Source organism: Cloeon dipterum, chromosome 4, assembly GCF_949628265.1.
Source record: "Cloeon dipterum chromosome 4, ieCloDipt1.1, whole genome shotgun sequence".
Lineage (NCBI taxonomy): Eukaryota > Metazoa > Arthropoda > Insecta > Ephemeroptera > Baetidae > Cloeon > Cloeon dipterum.
The window spans coordinates 3,325,683-3,349,880 of record NC_088789.1 but is presented as its reverse complement, the minus strand read 5'-3'; the positions used below and the strand labels follow the sequence as shown (position 1 = coordinate 3,349,880).

General features: G+C 41.1%; 1 protein-coding gene across 4 annotated transcripts in view; it reads right to left on the bottom strand.

Annotated features, from left to right (window-relative positions):
* Nucleotides 1–19,697, bottom strand: part of Sarm (sterile alpha and armadillo motif) — a 41,729-nt gene extending 22,032 nt beyond the window's left edge. The window contains exon 1 of one of the 4 annotated variants that reach the window (XM_065491508.1): nt 19,540–19,697. In XM_065491508.1, the coding sequence (XP_065347580.1) occupies nt 19,540–19,581 (42 nt within the window). In that variant the 5' untranslated portion in view covers nt 19,582–19,697. Of the gene's footprint in view, nt 1–928; nt 1,120–15,314; nt 15,718–18,720; nt 18,913–19,539 lie in introns of those variants that run through there. The other 3 variants (XM_065491504.1, XM_065491502.1, XM_065491503.1) reach the window with 3 other exon arrangements.
* Nucleotides 19,698–24,198: the final 4,501 nt, after the last annotated feature.

Sequence of the window (24,198 nt, the reverse complement as noted above, 5' to 3'; positions counted from 1 at the left end):
CAATTTTATCACAATCCACGCAGCATCATTTGCCTGCATTCTACAAGACAAGTTACATGTGTGCCTTTTGCTATAATTGTGCGTACTAATAAATTGCCACTTGCATTGTCTCCAAGCACCCCAATTACATCGCTCGAGTGTCAGAGGGCAATGCAATAAAAGAGAAATAATAATTGCGGGTGAGAGCAACAGGTTTGCGGCCTCGGCGCCTGCAGCTTATGCATCCTGGCGCAGCACCGATGCGCTCAATGCAGTCGGCATTCGCAGGCGGATGATTTATACGAGTGGATATTACATTTCCTGCGCTCCACAGCGTTTCGGTCCGCACGGAGAATAATTTTACGACCTGGCACCAAGCTACATTTGACCCAGCCCCGTTTGCGCGTTAAAATGCAGGCGGCCAAAGTTGCTCCACGCGTTTACGACCCGCTCGCTTGCTGCTGCATTTCATATTTTGCTACGCACCAATTTAGAAATTCCGAGAACGACGCCACCCGATCGCTCATTTCGATTCTCAACAGCGAAACAAGAAGAGGTCCCAGCCTCACAAGAGGAGTAATTAAAAATCGTATGAATTTAGAGGATTGATTAGGAAAACAGTAATTTGAGAAGCCAAAAAACTAACACGGGCGAAATTGTCTGATGAGGCATTGGGGCCCTAAACAGCTATTGTCTGGTCGAGAAATAAAGAAGACGAATTTCTCTTTAATTTGACAACGAGGATGAAGCCTGGTTTTAATTATATTCAACAAGCTATTGTCTAGTTTGAGATGATTTAATTCTTTAAAGTTTTTAAATTGAAACATTTTGCTACTCATCCCATTTTAAAGAAACTATATTAATTTCAGACGGTCTGCGGAGACATGGCACAATTCCAAATCAAATAATTTCGATCCAGGGTAGTATTTTTAGAGCGCAGGACACCGACCTGTTGTTGATGCTGGGCGAAGAAGGCAGCCCTGCTCGCGAGAAAGCGTTCGTTCAACGCGTTGTCCATGAAGGTGCGTCCGGGGGCCGCCGACGGGGGCGGCCATTGCGGGTGCTCGGCGATAAGCGACTCCAGCCTCATGCTGGCTGTGGCGAAATATTAAAACTGAAACTAATGAGCGCGCCCGACGGAGCTTTTATAGATTCGAAATTCCCCCACTCGATCGGCCGCGGTCAAGCCTCCCTCTCATCTGCCGCCGCCGCCGCCGTCGCCGCCGCTCCTTCTGTTCGCCTGCCCGACTGGCGACACTTTGCTTCTCAAAATCGTAAAAATACACTACGCACACACGCCGGCGGCAGCTTTCTTTATTTTTTCTTTTTTCTCCGCGGCGCTGCGCAGTCCATAACGCACGCCACCAGGTCGGATTGGACCCGCGAGGAGGAAGAGTCCGCGTGGATTCCCGGTATTTTCGCGTCCAAAACGCGCGCTAAGCCTCCACGGGTTGACTCACGAGTGTTTATTTTCGCTTGGCGCTTCGTGGTGCCAAATCTGCTGCCAGCCAGCCGTCTGCCTGCTGATGGAGCCGAGCGGCCAGCTCGCTCGCGCCTTGTTTATGTCGGCAGGAAACATTTGCTCCCTGGAATCTGGGTGGCGAGATCGCCAAACCAACGTGTCAAACGCCCGAGCCAAGAGTGAACTAATTGCTGTTAAATTAGACTCATTGCCTCCGAGAAGAAAGGATGAAATTTTCAGAAATTAGGTTGCATGTAAACATGAGGAAAACTGTTTTTCACGCTTTTACCGCTTTCTTTTGATCTGATTAGAAATGATAAAAGCGTTGTTTTGTTGATTACGGTTTGGGTTTTGTAAAGGACCTATCTTAATTATGAATTATTAATTAAGTCATCGACATTTCCAGCAGTTCCGCAATTTATGAAAGACTTTTAAACGTGATGCAAAAGAGAAAGACTTTTAATAACTACTTGTTTATTCCTGGATAAAGTCATATTCTGATAAAACATTAACCACAAAATGGCAAACAGGATTTACTGATTTGGAATGAATAAAGTTGACGACTTTTAATTTTCTGTAATTGTACGGAAATTTCCAGAGCCAATTCAATTTATTGCCAGTAATTACCAGAAACCGCTGTATTTTAAACCTTGAACCCTTATGTGCTTGGGAATTAGAGAAAATGCACATCCTTTATATGAATTTACACGTGATCGGAATTAAGATAGGGCGAGAAAAGCGCATTCTGAGAAGCGATTCGACTTAAAAGCAGCTCGTCTGTCATCCTCTGGAGTGGAGTGATTAAATTCCATTCATTGTTGCTTACGAGAGAGGAAATTGATAAGAAACTGTGACGCGCTTGCTTGGTGTGTGCATAGCGAGGGCGCTCACTCGTTTTGTCACGCCGTTTTTGCACGCGATATAACACCGCGCGCGCTGGAGAAACCGCGCGCCGGAAGGCTATTCTGGTCGGACTGGAATGAATGGAATCCCGAAGAGAGGCTGCCAGTTACACGAATAACACTCTTTATCTGCGAATTCGACCGCAATTGATGACTCCGCGTCACTGCAAATGAGCTAATTTTGGCTCTGCCGCACACACAGCGCAGGAAACCACGATTAGTGGGAGTGCAATCGTAATGCAAGTGCGGCTGCCCTGTCCGGCGAAGAGCTGCGGAAATTCGCGGAAGGACGGAAGACGTGATTACGAATGCAGAGAGTGGGTGCAGAAGAAACTCCGCTCAAGGTGCGGGGATATTACCAATTACGCAATTTTCTCTGCTCTAAGAACAGCATTTAAGCTCTGCCTTCCTCGTAAGAATAAGCAACAATTAAAAATAAAATCATCCATCAGAGGGAACAAGGAAGCAAAAAATTGGTTGAAAGAGGATAAATTTAAGAAAAAAAACAACTCTCAGTCAGAAACAAGGAAGTCTTAACAGGTGCAATGTAAATTCAATTGTATTGATTGGTTTTTCTTAACAGGGTTTTCCAATTTCTTGCAGAGATAAAAATATAAATATTAGAGAAGTCAAGCAGGAAGGGAGCCTGTTGCAATGCTTACAGTGAAGTAATTGTTTCTGCACGCTGATTAGATTGATAGCTAAAGTCTAACGTTTGTGGTTTTTCCACGGGAAATATGTGCATCAGAGGAAATATCCACTTTATTCTTTAGGTCTCCTAAAGTCTAATGATTCAGTTAGCGGTCATTTGAGTTGATTGTGCGATCAGTCGAACTCTACAGTAAAATAGATGAAACAGGACAATGCATCAGTAATGATACGGATTTTTCCTGTTTTTCGAAATTTTAAAGTGCGTCACTACATTTGTCATGGTTTATTTCAATTCTTCTCATTTAAGCTCATCCAACGGTGTATGTCTCATGAGGGGGAAAGTCCTTGTTATGAAATAAAATAAGATTAAGTGCTCGCCGTTTGAACAGCACACAAAGTTTGCAGATAATTTCCTTAAAAAAATCAGTTCTATATTATACCTAAATTTAAGCTTAAACTCAATCCTAAAGAGGTTGTTTCTGCACTGGGTTTTTTTTGTAGGATAAAAGAGACGCAAACTATGTTTTGTTTAATTTAATTGGTTGGTTTTTAGACGCTCTAATGCTACATTTACACAAAGGGTAGCCGTAAGATGAATTTAAAAAGACTTTTAACTTTTCAGCAGTCGTGAAGAGACAAGAAGCTGTCGAAGAAGGAATCGAACAACATTGTCGTCCCCAGCAACGTCTCCATGTAATGTGTGTGCAACCCGGGCTCTGCAATTCAATTAATATGCAAACCAAGCTGCGAGACCCCTATCAACGTATTTCCCGACAATTATTGTTTTGTTATTTATTTATTATGCTGCACCTAAGCTGACACGAGAATGTGCCGTGGCAAAGAGTGGAATCTGAATGGAATCAGAGGCGTTCGATTTCATTCCCCGGCAGCTCCAGCGAACAAAACAAGTCATTGTTTTAATCCGCCTGGCGCGAGCGGTCAGACGGAGCAGAGCATTGCAACAAATAAGTAAATTTATTGCTCGACGCTATTGATTTACAATTTCGATCTGCAGTGGCTAAACAAGTGGAACAACAACTTGAAGCAAACAGCAGCGTGCAGCTCAAGGCGATCTAAATATTACATCAAATGCGCAACGTGATGTCATATATGGCAATAATTAAAATGCTACTGTGCAAAGACACAACTTCTTCTAGCATTCCGAGAAATTGATTTGAATAATAATTTAATGCCATCCATATCTCAACACGATTGTCTTAATGGCTGTTAAAGTGGCAGTAATAGGCGAGCGTGCACATGCACACGGCGTGGGCGTTTCTTTGGAAATGGTTGAGGCGAAATTGCTGCTGCATTGTTGAGAGAGAGCTCGCGCGCGCGTTATAGCTGGGTCAGCAGTGCATCCTTTGGCAGAAAATGCACACAATTTGAAGGACGCGTCGTGCACGATGAGAGAAGGCCGTAAATTTTTCATTTCCAGCAAACGACGACGTGCCTTTTGTTTCTTTGCTGCCTTATGAATTGTAATTGAAAATCTTCGCTGCCGCGGCAACAGGTGCCGTGGATATAAACAACTCATATGCCCCGAGATTTGTATGCATATGGGCTCAAGTTATGCTTGACTTGCGGTTTAATTTACTATCTGCTTGCCGATGCAGTGTTAATTGGCCTTTCTTGGTAGTCAAAGTTGGTTTAACAAGTAATTGCGGTTTCCACCTCTCCCACCGCTCATTATTGTGCGAACAATGCAATCTGCGATTGTTACAATAAAAAGGTGTCAATGACAGAATAGAAAAGAAGGGGAATTATCAAAATTATAGAGTTGTCTTGCAATAATTAAATGACAGTTCACTCCAGGGTTGCAGTGATTCGAAAATTGGTCGGTATGAAAAAGAAGGGACCTTTTGCCATACTAAAAATTCAAATAATTTCCGGAATATACAGCGCTTGACCACATTTTCTTGGCAGATTTCGATTCCTCTCGTCGAGATCTGTCCAACAGTGAATGAAACCTTTTAGGGAAACTCTTTGTTGTGAAATAAAATAGCATTTCGTCCTGGTCCCGACAAAATTGCGCAACGTTCAACAAACACCCAAATTTTCATTGTCGAATTGATTGTTGACCTTTTCTTGCAACCAGGAAATTCGCGTTTGGTTGTTGAAAGTTACGCAATTTTGCCGGGACCAGGACGATTTCAAGTAAGGAGACAGTCCGCACCATTTGAAAAGCATTCTAGCTTTGCAGCCACTTTTCTCAAAAATTTACAGCAGATTAAATTTCCGAATTCATGCATTTTTCCCTTAGCCAGAATTAAACGTTCATTAAAAATTGATATTCTGTCAGATCCAAAATAGCTACGTGCATTTTTTGGGTCATATGTATATTGACTAGACATCATGTTTCAATATTTGAGCCTGCATGCTGGCTTTGGATTACAGAAATGGGATGCCATCTTTTTAGAAGAAACAGCAACACCACCAGAAAGCTGAGTCCTCTCCAAGTGGCACCATCGTTGCTCTCTGGACGCACGGAAAGAGCCAAGCGGCTGGAGAGACCTGCTTTCTGAGCGCTTCATCTTTTGGCCTTGGCCGTTCGTCGTGTAAATAAAACTCGCGGCGCTGCCTCTCGCGAGTGGGTGTCAAACAGCTTGAATGAATTTTACTTATCGGAGCGGAACACGATTTTTATCCGCAGCCAGATTTTAAATTAATAGCCAATAAAACGTGATAGTGAGGCGATTTTGACTCGACCAGATGCCCGAATAATCGCGTCGAGCGTAAATTCTGCTCTGCCAAAATTCAACTTTGTTTGCGTCCCCTTCCAGTTCAAATTTGCGCGTCCACTGAGGAATTTCGCACAAAATTCGGTCTCTAAGTCGATTTGGCTTCTTGCGCCGGAAAGGAAGAGGAAACGTGCAAAAGTGCGACCATATGTTGCCTCAGCAGCGGAGAAGCGAAGCGTTTTTACAGAAGTGCGGCCGAGATAGCAACAGACAGCGAGTAAATTTCCTCTCCACCTCGAGCGACCCGAGCCCGCGCGAGCATCTTTCTCTGCCGACTATTTTATTTATTTCGCACACGCCCATCCAGCTCAATTATCGGCGTTTCCTTCCTACCAAACGGAGCCAGCCTTACGAGCGACGAATAAAACTATTTGCGGGCCCTCTTTGAAATTCCCATTATTGCTTTTATGTTTCCGAGCAGCATCTCGTCTCCCGGCCCGGCAGCACGTGGTTCGCGCGCAACACCGGCAGGTCTTTCACCCTGGCATAAAAACACGCCTACGCGAAAAGAGCTCATCATATAATCTTATGTAAATTCGGTCACAAAAGCAGCTTCCACTAAACTTAATGTGGCTTCGCAGAACGTGCGCCTGCCTGCCTGGCCTGCTCGAGAGCGAGTATTATAATAATGGCTCTAGACACCTCTCGCTCTGATTTGGCAACGTTTAAAAAGGCTCGAATTTGCATATAATCGACTCAGGTATTTTCCTTACAGTGTGTGTTAATTTTCAATTTCTCCCAGTTAAATAGCACACATGCACACACCGGATCGTTTTACATATTTGAGGTTGGGATGTAAAGATGGGCTTTTGTTTCGACAAAAGAGACGACAAATTTTTTACTTAATTTACTCAGACGGTTAAGGTGTTTTTTCTTTAAATCACATTTTCAATTTCTCACGCAATGTTCCTTTGGTTTTCCTTACAAAGTTTTAGTTTTAGAGAGTATCATATTTAACTAAATAAATATTTGAATTAATTATTTCCTAGTTTGCACGAAAGTAGACAACTGGTCTGACAGACGAGCTGAACGAAATCATGGGTAATTGAGTTATGGAAGGCATTTACAACTTTTTAAAAATTTTGATGGAAAAACAAGCTTATGACTCCTCTGTAAAAACTACATTCATCGTTTAGCAATTTTCCAAAACGTTTTGTAAGTAATTTATTTGGGTAACGATTTTTACCAGGAACCACTTGCAAAAATCCCGGTTCATGTTTACTATTCTGACACTCATCATTTTTATAACACGAGCGAAGAATACGATCATAAACCAAACTATACAAGACTTGCATGCTAAAAAAACTGATTCACAAAAAGCAGGAAATACAGCAGCAGGAAAAGAACTCAATTGATATTTTGACTGACAAGTTCTTGTGCTGAATCAGAAATAAAATCGAGACACGTGCCTGTGCTTTTGTTCACATTTCGCAATTTGAAATCAGCTGACGGTTAGCATGCCGAAGGAAAAAACAAAGTGGGCCGCGTCTGTCTGTCTGGTGGACGCAAAGCGCTGATAGAAATGAGCGACACGTGTGGGTCGGCTCCGGCTGGGTCCTTATCGGGTAATTAGCCGCCCGATCGATACATGCGTGATAATAATCACCATAATAACGAGTGAATATTAAACAATATGAAGAAGGATAATTATTAAGTCAAAATAGCAGCCTCTTCCCGAGAAATTCCACTCTTATGGGTGGACTAAAAATAATTATTGGGAGCTCAACGGCGTTATGGCTGATTGGCGACATTAAAACGAACGTGCGCAGCAACAATTATCCTGCGTCGGTCTGTGTGGTACATAAAAAAGTTGCTTTGATCGATCAATTGGACACTCAAATTGCACGTGATTCTCGAGGCGGATTTTGCCGCTTCAATGCTGCACTGCATTTCGCAAAAACACCTGCTTGGGCAATTTTCCATTGTGCCCCTCTGCGCGCTATTTGTTTAAATAGCCTGCAAAATGTTTGTTTGGAATTTAAAGCCAAATATTTGCCAGTGCCAGCAAACGAGATAGGATCCCTCTCTGTATTGTTAGAGACGAGCGGCTTTTTGTGTTTGAAAACAAATGTTGGCATCTTCGCCGCTTATTTGCGTGCAACAAAAGCTTTCAACTTTTATTGTGTCTGCTAAATTATTGCAGGAAAATTGTTATGCTTGTCTTCCCATTAAAGATGCAAGCAAAAACGCGATTGTTTTCAAAGGCAATCAAAGTAGGTTTTGCAAACTTACACTAGAATTGATTGCATTATTGTTTGACCCTGTTGTTCAATAGTAAAATTGTTAATTTATATTTGCAATAATTAAGTTTTCTGTTTAGAAATGAGAGCTTGATAAAATGTGGAAATGAAATGCATGGATTCAATATTTTTAATGTAATTTCAGCTTCACGAATGCATTTCTTGTGACGGAGACATTATGCTGTATGTGATCATAGTGGTGAGCTTTAAATAATTTTAAGGTCAGTGTAGCATTTCATGGTGCTAGCAGGATAAATACTAAAATTAGATTTATTAATTTTGCATTTATTTTAGTCAATAAAAAACATAATATTCTTAGGAAATTCTGGGATCAAATGCTTAAATAGCAAGATCAATGGCGGTGATTCCTCTCTAATACATTCGGTTATTTCGATACCAGGTGAGACAGGAAAAAAATAAAATATCGAACAGATCCCTTAATTTACAACTAAGGATTCACTTTAGCGTTGTTAATTAAAGCCGGAGCTAGGCGTGGGCTGAAATTAATTGCGAGGCACTAACTGAATAAGCGATCAAATCTTATAAAACGGCTGTTAATCTCGCTAATTATGCGCTCCAGCAGAGTTGACAGCGCCTGCGGAGAAATCCGCGTGCGCAAAAAACAAGTAGCTTATAAAATTTGTCTCGACCCGCTCTTGTTCTCTCTGCGGACACAAGAGAGGCGTTTATTGAGAGGTGCGGCGCTAATTATGCTAAAAATATTGTCGTGTTTCCGACTAACGATGCCAATCTGTTATGAGAAGACGCAAAGAGAAAGAGAGAGAGAGAGCGCCGATGTAGCCAGATAGAGAGAGGCCAACAGGGACAAACGTACACAAACGCCGATCGCCTGCAAGATAGTGTGTGTTAAGTTTGTGTGGTTTTTACCCAGTGTTTATCCTTGACTAACATAATTATATACGGGAGCACGGGTGCGTGGGACTGGCTGCGCACTCCGCAGCCAGTTAATCGGCGCCGCTTGGACAAATTTCAACAACAAAATTACACGCCGCTGTGCGAAATCTGGCCAACTGGCCACTTTCGCTCTGCAAGGGGCGGCAGACACGTAATATATCGTATCTCGTATTCTGGTCCACGCTCCTTAGCGAGACGATTGCTGCGCAAATTGAATCCGGCGAGAGATGAAACTTGTCTATTGAGAAAGACCAGGTGCTATATACACACTCGAGACTTTCAGTCAATCAACTTTTCTTTCGTTGGCTCTCTAGACGACCACATTGGTACTTAATGTAGAATTTTGGTTTTAAAATCTGACCCTGAACCGAATGTGATGAAAAAACATGACCTCTGAAATTAATGATAAAATAAGACTAGTTTTTTAAAACAAATTTGCAACAGTTTATCCTCTTTATTTGATTTAAAATCAATTTGCATGTTTTGGGACGACATTTGTTGTATAAATTCCTCTGGCAGGATGTTTGCATTCATCATTATTTGCGCCAATTGTTCAAAGTCAATTGACTTTTTGAGTTTAAAATCCGTGAGCTCGGGATTTTGAAAAAATCTTTATTTGATTTTAAATAAACAACGAAAAAGTGCTTAATTTTGAGGCACAAAAATAAACAATTAATTCCCAAGTCAACCAGGTGCTGTTCACATCTTATTTTTGAAGCAAACTATCTAGTCTTCAATCATTTGTTTTCCCTAGATAACAAATTTATCAGGATTAGGGATTAAAATTTATTTTTAGGAGCTCAAAAGCACCCGCTTGGAGACTTGAGTTTCAACTGTGTTAGTTTTTAGTTCAGATTTTAATCCTGCATGAGCAGTAATTTTCGAGATTCCAGCGCCGCAAGCAAATGTGTCTAAACGGAGGCTGCTGGCTATAAAAGCACCGTGTGTGTTGCAGTACCGCTGTAATTAATTGCATACATGCCTGCCAACTGTTACAAGTATGAGGCGGCCCTAATTTACGATCGACAAATTTATGGACTTTTGCAGAAAATGTAATTCGAGAGGATCTTCGCACTTTGCATGTTATGTTGATCATAACTTATGCTGCATCATCATTTTCTCCCGCGTTCGCGCGCGCGCGTGTGTGTGTAATGAGTAAATACATTTCACAACACCATGTTGACCGAGTCATTTAACATTCACATTAATTGGCCGCTGAAAAGAGGCGCTAGAAACAGGTCGGCTCATTTTATTAGCGATATATAGCCGCGCACAGGTTTTTTTCTTTTCCTTCTCTTTGTGCTTGCTGCCCCATGCATCCAGCTTGTTGATAGAGCAAGGTGAATGGCCGTCGGCCAAGAGGCCTTATGTGCCGCTTTTTACTTTTTACTCGCATATACATACTCTGCTCGACCTGTTTCTTCCTTGTTGTGCAAAGGCACGAGCGAAGAAAAAATACTAATACACTCCAAAGCGCCTTTCGCACTTTCAATAAATGCGCGATTCCCAGAAATTCGGATTATTTAGCGTTTGCGTCGGTCGGCGCCGGCCGGATCTTCCAAATCCGTGGGGATTAATCACTTTTCGTGAGTGTATGACGCTGATCGCCCCGTTTAAAAGCTCATTTGCAATTAGCACTGGCCTGCTATGGTCACGTGGTGTGCACACATGCAAGCGTACCTACATAATAACGAGCAATAATTGTACGAATTTGCCGCTCCCTCGCCTTAAATATACAATAACTGCTCGGCCCTAATGACAATTGATGAACTGGCTGAAAGCCGCTGCCCACGGGTGGCGGCGGCGATGTGCAAAACTGGAGATGGAAAAGTTATTTGGATGTAATGACATCCGCACCAAACTCGGCTATGCCATTTGAACGGGAATTTATTTCTTGAAGAAAAAAAGAAGGGTTGCTCAGCTGAACGTTCGAAAGCGCGGGGATTTCCCCTTTGTTAGTTGTTATACGTTAAGTGTGTAACTGGCCTGTCTTGAAATTTCAAGAGGTAAAATATTTCTTGATTGGGTTTTCAGACTTTATAGCAGCGTTGTTTTTCCTGTTGCGAGTAGAAACCACCTAAATCAAGAATTTAAATTTGTATTGATTGAATTTACTTAATTTATTCAGGAAGGATACACTGGCGGAGCTTTGAAAAGATTTCGTAACTTGTTCTATTTTTTATTGAGCTTGGTCAGTCGTTTTGAACGGCCAGTTTTTGCTGAATCCTCTGCAGCTAATTTTGTGGCATGAATTTTGTTGAACTGCTGATGAGGCCTGAGGGGTAAAAACAGCACGAGAACGAGTGAGATAACTTTTAACTTCAATTCAGATCGCGTATCCAATGTTAATTTTCAATTAGCTAATTGCCTCAAAATTTTCGAAAACAACGCCACGATTGTTTTATTCAAGGCTTCAAACTTTCCCAAGTTGTAATCGAGCTTCACAAGTATTGAATTCCCCTGTCTAAGGGCCGATTTTTGACAAATGAGCAGCAATATTTACCGCCGCCAAGTGAAATAATGGAAATAATGAGCGTGTGGGAGCGCGATGGGTGCTCATTAGCGGCATGACCTTTTATAGGCCAGAAATCGAGTACGCGTCGATTATTATTCGAGTGCGCTGAGTGCCACCGCGCGCGGATAAATATGGAGAATGTGTTCTGCCGTTGGTTGTTATATTATGTACGGCAGTGAGTACATATATATTCCGCGAGAGCACATTTATTTCGTATATCTGTCGGCCATCAGCGAGGCACTTTGGCTCCGCTCGTTTCTTTGGCAGCCGACCATCGTCAGCAAAAAACGCACGCTGCCATATACACGTGCTGAAATTTTTAATTTTAAATTTATAGCGGCGCTAATTCATTGTGACGGCGCTTTTTGTCGCGCGCGCTATTTCACTCCGCCGATAAATCGCACTGCACCCTGCGGCAAAATACGCAAACATTGCAAAATCGGAAAGCGGGTGAAAATGAACGTAGCATATAACGGACAACAAAAGGTCGGTGGAGCCGCATGAGGAGAACGGATTGCAAACACGGAAAAGGAGCGTATTTATTGAAAATCTTGGCTCCGGCTCTGTGGAATAGATTAGTAGAAATGCAAGCAGAGATAAATGTGCGCAAGTGAAGTATGAAGTAGCGCGTTGAACTAATTCCCCCGTCGTTGCTTGGAAAACATTTTCTGTTTGATTCCAACAGTTCCGAGAACGAAGTGAGCAAAACAAATAAATCTGCGCAGTGGACATGAATCGACAACATGCGAGTATCTACAACATCTTAGCTCTACAGCAATAATTTTTCAATATTTTTGTGGAGAACATTGTCTAAGGAAGAAGTTAAAAGATTGATCTTTCACAGCTTAAATTCGTTTTGGTTAAGTTAAAGCAAAATTAACGATTTTTTATGAAACATATAGCCATTAATAATGCAACGAGCGTCTTGTTAGAGAAACATTTGTTAGAAATGACCCAAGTTTTGATCAACTTGTGCAGATTTGCTTTTAAACACTTAAGATATTTTTTTTTTGATTTAATAAACTGAAGCTGCTTTACTGTTCATGTTATTAGTTTTTTTTTCAAATTATAAAAATTAAAAATAAATAAATTCAACCATAATAATTTACAAATAAAAATTAATAAAGCCCAACAATTTTAAATGCTAGAATTCATGTTTGTTTGCTTTAGGCACGAATGACTTATTAATAATTTTATGTCTTAAATAAATTAACTATAACGGTTTTTTAAAGGCTTAGGAAAACCCTGAGAAGGCGAGCACCGCGACTTTTTCCTCGTTCTGCCAGATATAATCTGCATGAGTGTGTTTGTCCATAAAGAAAATGTATGTGTACGTAAATGTTGTTGTGATGATGATATCCGCGTCTTTGCGATAGCACTCATTCGTTGCTCTGTTATTACATATTTATTTTGCACATGGCACGAAAGCCGCGCTGTTTCTCGGCGCAACCCGGAGCTGCTGCCGCCCCGAAATTGCGTGCTGATGCAAAATCCGAGAGGCGCAAAACAGATTATTATTATTATTATTATTGTTATTTGCTCACGTGCGCATCATAATTGCGCCTAATTTGGATGAGAACAGTGCTGAAATGGGAATAATTTCCAAACTTATTTGGAATTCCCAATGTCAGCGAGGAGAAGGTGATAACATCCAGGTCCGGGTTTGATTTTTTTTTGTGCGTGTCGGCGGGCTCGCGTTTATTTTTTTGTAATTTTCACCAGCAGCGCGCTTCTGATGGTTTCATTATTTAGCTGGGGATCGCGATTTTCGCTCGGTGGCAGATTATATTTTGTTCTCGCTATCTCGACGACCTCCAAATGCTCCGTCAAGTCAAAGTCACGACTCGAGAAATTGAAACGAGCCTTCAAAAATCTTAGGTTGTGTGATGAGTCACACATATTTGACGGTTTTCTCTTATTATTGCCAATCACTTTTATCGATAAATAATACGTTATTTACTAGGGCACACGTGTTATTGGGAAATTTAACTAACTCGGTGAACTCGTTTTATCTTTAAATATCATCGTTAAAATAATATGACGATATTCGTTGCTTTTGAAAATTATTGCAAATTCCAAAAGTAAGACTTAAAAGTCTTACTTTTGCTGTTACAATATATCACTCAACCAGAGGTTCCAATTTCATGGCTTTAATTTCCAGCAAAATTTCTTAAACTGTCAATATTTTTGCGATTGTCCTAAAAGGAAACCATTTTCAATGAATCAACTTGGGTTTATACAGTAATTTTTCCCAGAAGAAGCCAACAAGATAAATGTTCATGCGTCAAGCTATACACTGGGGCGTTAGGACTAAAATTCGCATGGTGTTGAGCATCAGGCTCAAAGTTCTTCCATCTCGTATGCAGCGAGTGACTCGTGTGTGGCTTGACTAGCTGCGAGAGATAAACAGGAAAGTGCAGAGATGTGCTAATATAACAAAGAGGAAGTTGTCACGAATGAAAATTTATTCAGGCGCTCTCTCTCTCTCTCTCCATCTCGCGCCCGCCAGCGCGTCGCTCACACATTTATCGACTCGGACTGAATGGCAACAAGCCCCAAACGGATAAAAAACCATACAAAGTAGTGTAGTTTCTCATCATGCTCTCCCAATCAAAGTCGATGCACAAGATGAAATTCTGCGTAAAATAGTGAATCACGGCTGACTTAAAAAGCGAGTCACGGACTTGGATGGACTCCATTAATTTTTCCTCGACGTTGAAAAAATTATGAGCTATGCAGCCTCTTTCGAACGATAAATCTCCTTTTTTCAACAATTAAATCACGCACTTGAGAGCGTATATATTTAGACTTCTCCATCCTTGAGACGCAATTGCGATCGGAAAGATTGTGTGTAGCAAGGGAAATAATATACATTTTCGTCTGATGCGTGCGAAGAAAATGCCGTAGGAACGGTTTTATTGGCACGGCGTGACCTTTGACCCTGGCAACAAGGCCTGATGAGCGCCGGCCGTGTCACCAATCGCATATCAACACGCTCGCGCCGGGGTTTGAGCTTTTGAATTACGTGCATGCGCTTCAGATATTCGATTTCAGAAACGCGTCGGCCGACAGAGACGGATTTCATTCATGGCGGTGGCGGCGGTGATTAATTTTGAATAGACAGACAGAGACGCGCATGCAAACGTGATGTGGAACACGGAAGTGAGCAAAAAAATAAAGCCTCTTCATTCAGTCGTGGAAAATTTCCTGTTGAATATGATGGCCTGGCCTTGAAAGATGTACCGCTTGAGTTGAATAATAATAATTACGCATACTGATTGGTTCTAATGATGCACCATTAATTATTTATCCGAGAAACGCCTCCCCCTAATGAAGCTATTTTTTCGATTTATAATTTCCAATATATTGGAATTCCAAGATGGTGAGAGAGAGGTTGCCGAAAGTGTGACTTTTTGACCTCGGGGTTGCCTGGTACAAAGCCGGTAAAAAATCGGGAACTGGTTATACTGGAAAGGCATTACAAACCGAAGACATTTGCCTAATAGTGTTTATTAACCAGTGGTCATTGTCGGTATTCGAAAGGTAAAAAGTAGCCATGACTGTAATTATTCACCTGATTTTTAACTGGGACGGTGTAATAGTTAGAAGCATTTCTCGATACCGCAAAGGTGTCTGACCGATAAAGACACAACGCACACAGACATCTATAAAAAAACACTAAGCAGCAACTAAAAAATAAAGCAAAGAAATTCCATCAAGATATTGCTAGTGCTGTCATTATTTCTGGAAAATTGAAGCACATGGCGAAAAAAGTGCCAAACAATGACGAAATCTTATCAGCTGAAGCAATTTTGAGAAATATTTCGCGGTGAGGCGATAAAGAAAGCGCGGGAACGAGAAGTAGCCGATATACAGGAAGTGAATTGTGCGTGTGTCACTGTCACTCACCGGCACGGTGCTCCTGCGCGCGGACGCGAGCGGAAACTTGTTGGACTGGACGCCGAACGAAGGCCATTTGTTGTCCCGTCCGACGACGAGCGAGTCGTCCGACAGCTTCTTGTCGAAAATGTGGCGGTGCCTCTTAGCAGGATCGGCCTGCAGCGACGTCTGCATCGTGCTGCTCATCCTGCCGGACGCTGTCGGTCGGTTTTTCGGTCGGTCGTGCGTACGGGTGTCCGAGAGAACTGAACCGATCGATTCCTTCTCCCGAGACAAACAGCCGAGCCGCTCGCTCGCACGCCGATTCCGTGAGTGAGTGAGGTTCACTTGTCTGCGAATTGAGCCGGGGCTTCACATCTTTCGTGCGGCGCGGCCTTCGAGATGCCCACCTCTCATCTCGCTGCCGCCGCTGCTGCTGCTTCTTCGACGCTGCCAGAGTTTCCCCTCCCCCTCCTCTCGGTCGCCGCTTCCCCGTTCGTCATTCTCATTCACAAGATGCCCTGTGCGTGTGGCTTTTGGTGCCCAAGTGAAAATTTCTTAATGTTATCGTGTCTCTGAGAGGCCCACTTCCCTTTGGGACGAGTCGTTTACTGTCCTTAGTCTTTGTTCTCAAAAATTTAACCAGGCAATAGAAGAACTCTCCGGCACAGGAAGTGGTTCTTAATTTGCCATCAAAGTTTAAATTTATTGGTAAATTTTAGAGGGATCAGCCAGCCGCGCTAGCCTGTAAATTTTGGATCACGTGAATCTGGCTAAGCTGCACCAGCCACCGGAGAAAAAGGGCCAAAAATTAAAAAGTGCAGGATAACCATGTCTTCCGGCCCTTCAGGCCGTTAAGCACTATCAAACTTTACGTTTAAAATGTTGACAGCAGCGCCAGCCGCCAGCCACCGTGCAAAAAATTCGGCTAAGCCGGTCCACTTTAAATCTCGCGGCTGAGACCTCTAGTTCATTTTGAATTTGAGTTATTTGTTGGATTTTGTAAGTTATTCGCCTCAGATTAAAACCTTTCCTAACTCTGTGCCTCTAATTTAGCTTCAGGCCTCTTGATTTTTCTCCAATAAAATTTAAAAAGTAAAACTATATATACGGCTAGCGTTTTCTCTAATCAACTTACTCCGATGTTTTCTTCCTTATGTTCATTTAAAACGGCTGTAATCTCATATTTGAAATTTACTGAGAGAAACTAGAACCGATTCCCCCGAGGTCAGAGTGAAATTAGACTAAACCCTGGTTGCAGCCAAGCGATTTCCATAGCAACAAAGTCCGCCCCCTTTTGTGCAAGCCTTTGCAGAAAGAATGGTACCGCTACGCTACACATATATCTCCGTAATAATATTTTAATGACGGATAATTGCCATTGCAACACTGCAAATGAAGGTCAAGATAAACGCACACAGTCAATATGAGACTTTGAGAGAATCCGTCTTAGCCACTGGCCACAAATTGCTCCAGGAAACAATAAGACCGATTATGAATTTAAAATCCGCGTCTTGCGGCATAAATTGCGTCAAAGGCCAAGTGACAACCGATGTCAACAGCGTGTTGGCATGATTTAAGCCAATATTTTCATTATGTTTTATGGCTTAAGCAGTAAAGTTGAGAGCATTACATCGAATTAGCTGATGTAAAAATAATAAGACGAGTTGGAGCCTTCACTCATAGAGCAAACTTGCAATAATTAGCAAGGCGTATACACATAGCCGTGAATGTTCTTGCTCGCGCGGCTAAAAATTACCTCTCACATGCTCGTAAATTACACTGCGGACCCTTGTTAGCTTCTTCAACAGACGCAACATAGAGAAATGTTGACCAGAGGTGTGAGTTTGCTAGCAAGATGACAGATTCAGATTGGCAAACAACAAGGTTGTTCAGTTTTTGCACTTGTTCCCTCTGCAAAACAAATTTTTACTGCTTTTAAATTGCTTTTCTAATCAAGATTTATTTTTTTTTGCCATAACTCGTGATTCGTGCATGCATTTTTTTCATCTCTTTCAATCAAGTTTCAAAGTGATGCAACAGAAGATTTCAATTATGATATGTCACGAGATGCAACGTGAGAAACATACTGCCTTTTGTTTGTGTTCAGGCGTGAATACACCCATGTGTTGCTACATTGTAAGAGATGCACTGCGGGTGCAGATCAAAACTGAGCTTTTTATTTTACTTTGCTCATTTTTTAAATAGCTGCAATTTGATGGTCTCTGTTATAGCCTCTTTAATTGAAAGCAGAGGGGGGGGACCTAAATTTATTGGCGACAGACCAATTCATTATCTTGCGTCACAGCTGCCGTCTTAATTATTTTTCTGGTGACAATGTTTTCCAAATTGCGTGACGCCGCGCCGCAAAAAAGAGCTTCTTGGAAAGCCGACACTTAAATCTCGAAGCCTGTCGACACTAACTGTCGTGCAGTCAAAACTTTGCGCTTAATTGAGTCATTTGATGGCGCCATCTAGTGAATTGCTCTCTTCTTTTTTATCAGATCACGTTATTAAACCTTGAACTTTTAAATCAGGTTTGAAATAATAAAAAAGAACATGAAAAAATTGGCAAGGTATTGCGAGCTGAAGCCATTTGCAAACAAGCTTTAAAAGGGGAAGACAATAATAAATACTGAGACTTTTGAGAGCATTCTTAAATTGCTGGTTTCACGTGGATTTTTAACCAAAAGTGTTTCGTGTGGAATGTTTATTTCCTGGCAACGATTGTTAATGACATCAGGCGTGTGATTTAGGGAAATGGCATTTATATTTTATATTTCTGAATAAATTTTATGCTTAACTTAATTAAGAGTGAAATTGAATTTTATCAGAAATTATTGCTTCGGTGTTATCGAGTAATTTATTTAAAATTTTCAAATTTTTATTATTATTATTCTTGTTTATTCTGCCTTGTCATAAATACATAAAATAATTGGATTTTTCTTTTAAAATAGTATATAAAAATACTTTTTAAATTTTTAAATTTTTTATATGATTAAAATTCAAGTCAACAGATTCAAATTACAAATTAAAAAATTTAAGATTTATACACAAGATTAATGCGAATTTTAAATTATTAATAGTTAATAAGCAAAAGTTCAAGTGAATGTAAAAAATGAGAAATAATTCAGTTGTTTATTTTGTTATTTGACATCTTTAATTAAAATTGAACTGTAAATTTTCCTTGATCCTCTGACGCATTATTATATTTTGTGGATATACAAACATCCGCGCGCTCTTGATGTAGAAACTCCAACTAATGCCGAGTAAAACTCTACAAGGTAATCTGTCCAATTAAATGAAAAAGCCGTGCAGTTTGAGCCGTGTTTAGACTTTTAAATCGGCCTTTAACATCTTTTAAACGTCATTAAATCCTCTTAAATGATGTAAAAATCCCAGAAATAATTTTTAAGAATACAAAAGTTTTTCCTACCCTGAAGCAGAGGCGGCATGTCATCTTGGCCCTTTTCCTACCCACCACGATCTGCAGGGCCATCAAAAGGTAGACGAGCATGATGTCGTACGAGAGGCCGTAAAGGATGCCCTTCATTTCGCTCTCAGTCAGCAAGAAAGACGTGTATTGCCGCGATTCACTCTCGATTTACTCTCGCACATGTTAGAACAATGAAATCCACCTGGCGCAGGGACCCGCCGACTGGCGAATGAAAAATGCACTTTTCGCGGTGGAGGGAAAAAGGAGTGTGCATGCGCTTTTGCCCGGCACTTGCATTGCGAGCACTTTCACACAACTCAGCTGCAGATTTGGCCTACAAGTTGCTGGGTAATTAAGACGAAAGTTAAATTTTTTATGATAGAAAACTTGTAAATAAAAACAAATGAAGTTATTTTAACTCTGAAGAAATTAGAGGCCAGACTTTTTGTTGCGGGACGTCATCTTTATCCTTCTCAGCTTAGTTTCAGTTTACAGCTGTAACTTAATGATTAGTGTTGAGACGACTGTCTGCAACATATTAAATTTTGCCAGCAATTAACATTTTTTTCGATATCAAGCAGCTAAAACATTATAGCACTTTGAACTTTGTGGCAAAGTTTGATACAGACGAGCACGTAATTTCTGTACACTTGCGCCAGTATATAGTTTGATACTTATTTGAATGATAAAATATCTACTATTGTCATTGGTTTTTATTAATCCTTACCTGCTTTATACGCACTTAATAAAATTTGCAATTGATTCGAATCGATTAAAACATAAATCTTCAACCGATAGTTTTGAAATGCTTTGGCCTACCTTCGGCGAAGCACGCGAAATCTTGCAGCACGCATTGCCCATTGAGGTGTGACCGATGACAATGGCCGAATCCCGATCTTTAAGATCTTTCACACCGGCTGTGAGGTCAAACGAGCCGCCGCTGCGTGTACAGAGATGAACTTGTTTCGCGCACAAAGCGATTTAAAGTGAGCAGCCAGCCGAGACCGCTTCTGGAATAAGACACACATACACACACACATCAGCCCCGTTTGGCGGGGTGACGTAATGAAACAGAAGCATCGCGCGCGGGCTCTCCTTTATCACGAATTTTTAACTCTGTTGAATTCATTGGGATGCATCTCAAGTAAGCACAACAAACACCTTCACTCTCCGCCCGCACGACTCGGCGGCTTTTTATGTTTGTTTCTCTTGAACTGGAGAGCACTGCACTATGGAAGTCACACTCTGCAGCTGGAACAATCGCATGCAAAAAAATTCAAATCGTGAACACGATTGCTGCTTAATATTATAAATCACTTGTGATGTCTTTAGTAGGAAAAAAACTGGTAAAGTATAAATTGATCGCTATCAGCTTTCCACTGCGATAAATTTCATGAGTGGAATGCATCCCTCACAGTCAGTCAGAAAGGTATGCAACCAGTTAAGCAAGTGCACCCAACGTGTTGCATAGATAAAATTCCAAAACACTGAGAAGATTATTTTCTTAATTTTCTAACTTTCTAACTAATTTCATTTCTGCAGTGTTATGATTCTGTGTTATCTTATTGCATTTTATAACGTTGGTAGGGATCATTAATGTTCTTCAGGGTAAGTTTCGATTTTTTTTGACACGGCAGTTTCTGGATTTAATCAGCATTAATGCAAACAAGTGTACCGGCCTACAAAATTCTGTTAAATCAATTCGGCGATTACTAATAATTCATTGGCAGTTCAATTTGAAAAAAATGAGCCGAAGAATTCACTTAAATTTAAATAGAAGTTGACTACATTATTGATTCTGCACTTGCCTCTGAATATAATTTTTATATACATTTTTAATTGTGAAGAAATGCATTTTTAATTCAAATGAATTTGCTCGCCGTAATGTGCAGTGCTGCGAGAATATCTTTGATGTATGCAACCTGTGCAGCAGTCAGACTCAGCGGGTTCTATACTTGCGTTCTACAAATAAATCTGCTCCTCGGTTTTTCACCATCAACCATATATATAACACTAAATGGATTTCACATACATTATTAATTCATGGGCTGTTGAGCATTTTTGTGATAAAAAAACGTTCTCTAATAACGTACCTTCATTAATTGAATATTAAAATCAAAGCACGTGAATGGAAAGTGATTTAAATTCCTTGAAAAATCATTTCCATAAGAGTATCAAGGAAAGCAACGTCGTGTTAGCTCTAAACGTTGGTTAGTGCGCACTTTTGTCCATATTTGTGACCACATTAGCGTGGGCAAATGGCAAAGCAGCGTACCGAGAGTAAAATATCGTGTCCCGGGACAGAGAAGCCCGCTTATAAGGCCCGCGAGTGCTTGTTGGCGATTTAAAAGTGTGGCTATAAATTTGGTTGGCGCGTAACTGTGAATCATTTAAGTGCCACAAATTTCGAGTCCAGATCGCTCGCTCTCTCGCCGGCCAAGTCTCGATCGCCCACAAAAAGCAAAACAGGTTCTCCTCGCAGGCAAACGGGCTCACAATGGGCCCACCTGATGTTCACCGCAGACGCTCGCAAGGCAACAAGAAATGCGTTCTAGGCCCTAATACAACGCCTCTCTGTTCAAAATCGTCACTCAAAAACTGCTTTAAGTTATAAAAACCGATTTAATTTGGTGACCTGATATTTAAAGACACGTTTTCCTGAAAATCTTAAAACTGAGTTGATAGAAATAAATCGTGTCGCAAGACCTGTAGTGTCTGTGTCCCTTTGTCTTTTTGAGAACAAAATAATTAACCTGAAAACGCCGCAGAAGTTGGAAGAAGGTCACCAGATGGAGGAATACAATCACGTCTGGAGTCGAAGGAAGGAGGCGTTGGCGACCCGACTGAAAGGATGAGGTCATCCCGAGAGTGGGCACGAATAGCGAGAAAGAAACTTTGTGCCGAGCTGTGTCGATTTGCCTCTCGATCCGACATCACGTGTTCGCTGAAAAAGGCGATTTTTTCGGGTTTACAATTAATTAATGCCAAAATTAATCCGGCTGAAGATCATGCTAGAAAAATTCCTATTTTTTACGCTGAATAATAGCTAGAAATAATACTGATTTATTTGCTTGGCAACCGCATGTATTGTGGCAGAGAAGAGAATGCAGGGGATGTCACCTTTGTGTTTCCAAATTGAAAAGGGCATTCTGTGAGAAGGGTGATTAATCAAATATTCTCGCCAGAGTTACTTCACACCTACTGCGCATACTATCGTAAAAATGACTTTTCACAATCCACTGCTGCGGCACGACATGCCGCATGCAACAAAAATGTCGTATTTTTAACCTTATATGAAACTGCGAGGATCTAACGAAAATAATTTTGGCATTATCGCTTACTTTAATCGCAGTTAATATGAAATTAGTTTGTGAAATACTTGGATTGGATACCCATTTATTTGTAAAAAAAAAATTACTTTTGGACAGGTTTGCCATCGCGTTTGTGATAATTTTGTTCCGCATTTACCACGAAATCATATTTGAGTTTCGCCTTTTGTTGTGTTAGACTTTGTCGTGCGTCTACAAACTCATTTCACCAGAAGTAATTTGGCTCGCAGGCTGACCCTGACTGAAAACCCCCGTGCATTGCATGCGATGCTTTAAAAGTGGCTCCGACGCCAGTCAGTTCTCTTTTTAATCACAGCTTTACTTCGCATGTCAATTTTTTGTATTTTTCAAACAAACCATGCATTTGTTTAATGACGGGAACCCATCAACAGCGAAAAAGCCAGTGTGTGCAAACAAAATAGGCACACATTTGATGTCAGGAGAATCGATTTTTTTTCTGCTGACCCAATAAACTTGATTGCAGTGCTGCCCACCTCAAATCAAACGCTTCCTTAGCTGCACGAATAAGGAAGTGTGTTCTATTTATTTATCACCCTTGAACCTTCTCCTTCAAATGTGATACAGTTCATCGTTTTTTTATGATCCTATAGTCTAGGTGGCATGCGTATGGAAAGTAAAACAGTTGATAATTTTTTGATAAAATGCACACACACAGCACTCTATCATACAATAACACATTTCAGAGTAAAATGCTTTTCGTGACATTGAACTGGAGTTGATTGACTCTTTTAGAATTTCAGTCTCCGCTATTGTCCTGCATGTGCTTATTAATTAGATGAGATCGTCGATAGGATAAGGACAGAAGCAAATCAAGCGGCGGCATCGGGGAGACATAGAAAATTGTTCCGCCGCTCGACCGGCGCATTTGGGTGTTTTGGGGAGGTTGCCATAGCGATTCTAGCGGTGCATTCTATGTGTAGGCAGGCGCATTTTGCTTCACGCATCACTTATTGAAAACAACATCAGTCACTTCGGAAAAAGGACCGGCGGCACCGCACCTGCTGCGCTGTGATTGCAGATTTATTACAATAGCTGCGGCGATTCTCCATGCGCGGAATTATTTTCATTGATGACGACACCCAGCATTTGTTGCTGGCTAAATAAGGTGGGTGCAAATGCACGGTCTGTCAGTAGACGAGCGCATGCACGTGATTTACTGTTATCCTCGCACTTTTTTTCGGAGCCGAGCAAGCGCTCGAAACTGCAAGATCAAATTTCAAACTCACGACCGGCACGCACGTGTTCTTTTATTAATCGACATTGTAAAAACTCTTGCTCGACTTCCTCTATTCGCAATTTTGCCATCGTGCCGGTGAAAAATAAAATTACTTACGTCGGTGCACTGTAATTAGGTAATCTGCCTCCGTGCGGAGATGCTCATATTTTTAGATTTTTCCGCTGGCTAGTTGCAATATTTTTGCACGCTTTTTGCACTCCGACAATGAGTCGCGCGCGCACATTACTGAAATTTTGTTGGATCGTTGAATTTCTGAGCTTATATTATGCACCGGAGCCGCGATTAAGGGTAGTTGTCTTGCTGGCTCCGACGAGTGAGGCACTCTGCAAGATGCTGCTGCTCTATGGCACATTTTGGACCGCTTCTTCCCTTCACCTCCAACGCAAATTGGAGACCAGAACCTTCTATGGAAGTTCAATTTTATAACAATCGCGCTCTCTAGGTCCCTTTGACCAAGAGATGCCTTTTAGCCACAATTTTCTTTCTTATCAAAATTGACTTATTGAACAATTCGTCATGTTTCCCATTTGGATCATCTTTTCCATCCTCAGTTTCTCCATCGTTTCCTTCTGGATGTCGAAGCGAAAGGCAAGTAGTTTAATTTAAATCCTTAAATTAGTAACATTAATAAGTAGAAATTCAAATTGAAACTATTAAATTTTAAATTAAACTGCATTAAATTTTATTCTTTTTATTTAGTCTCAATTTAAATTTAAATATTCAAAGCGTATGCTTGCATGTTTTTATTGATCAAATCATTTTATAAAATCGATTTTGCTATTACAACACTATTATTTGAGCGCCCCACTGCGAGTGCACTGCTCTGCTGAGCCAACAGCGCAGTGCATTTTAGTCCAAGGCATGCGAAATGCGAGTTGGCATTTTTTAATC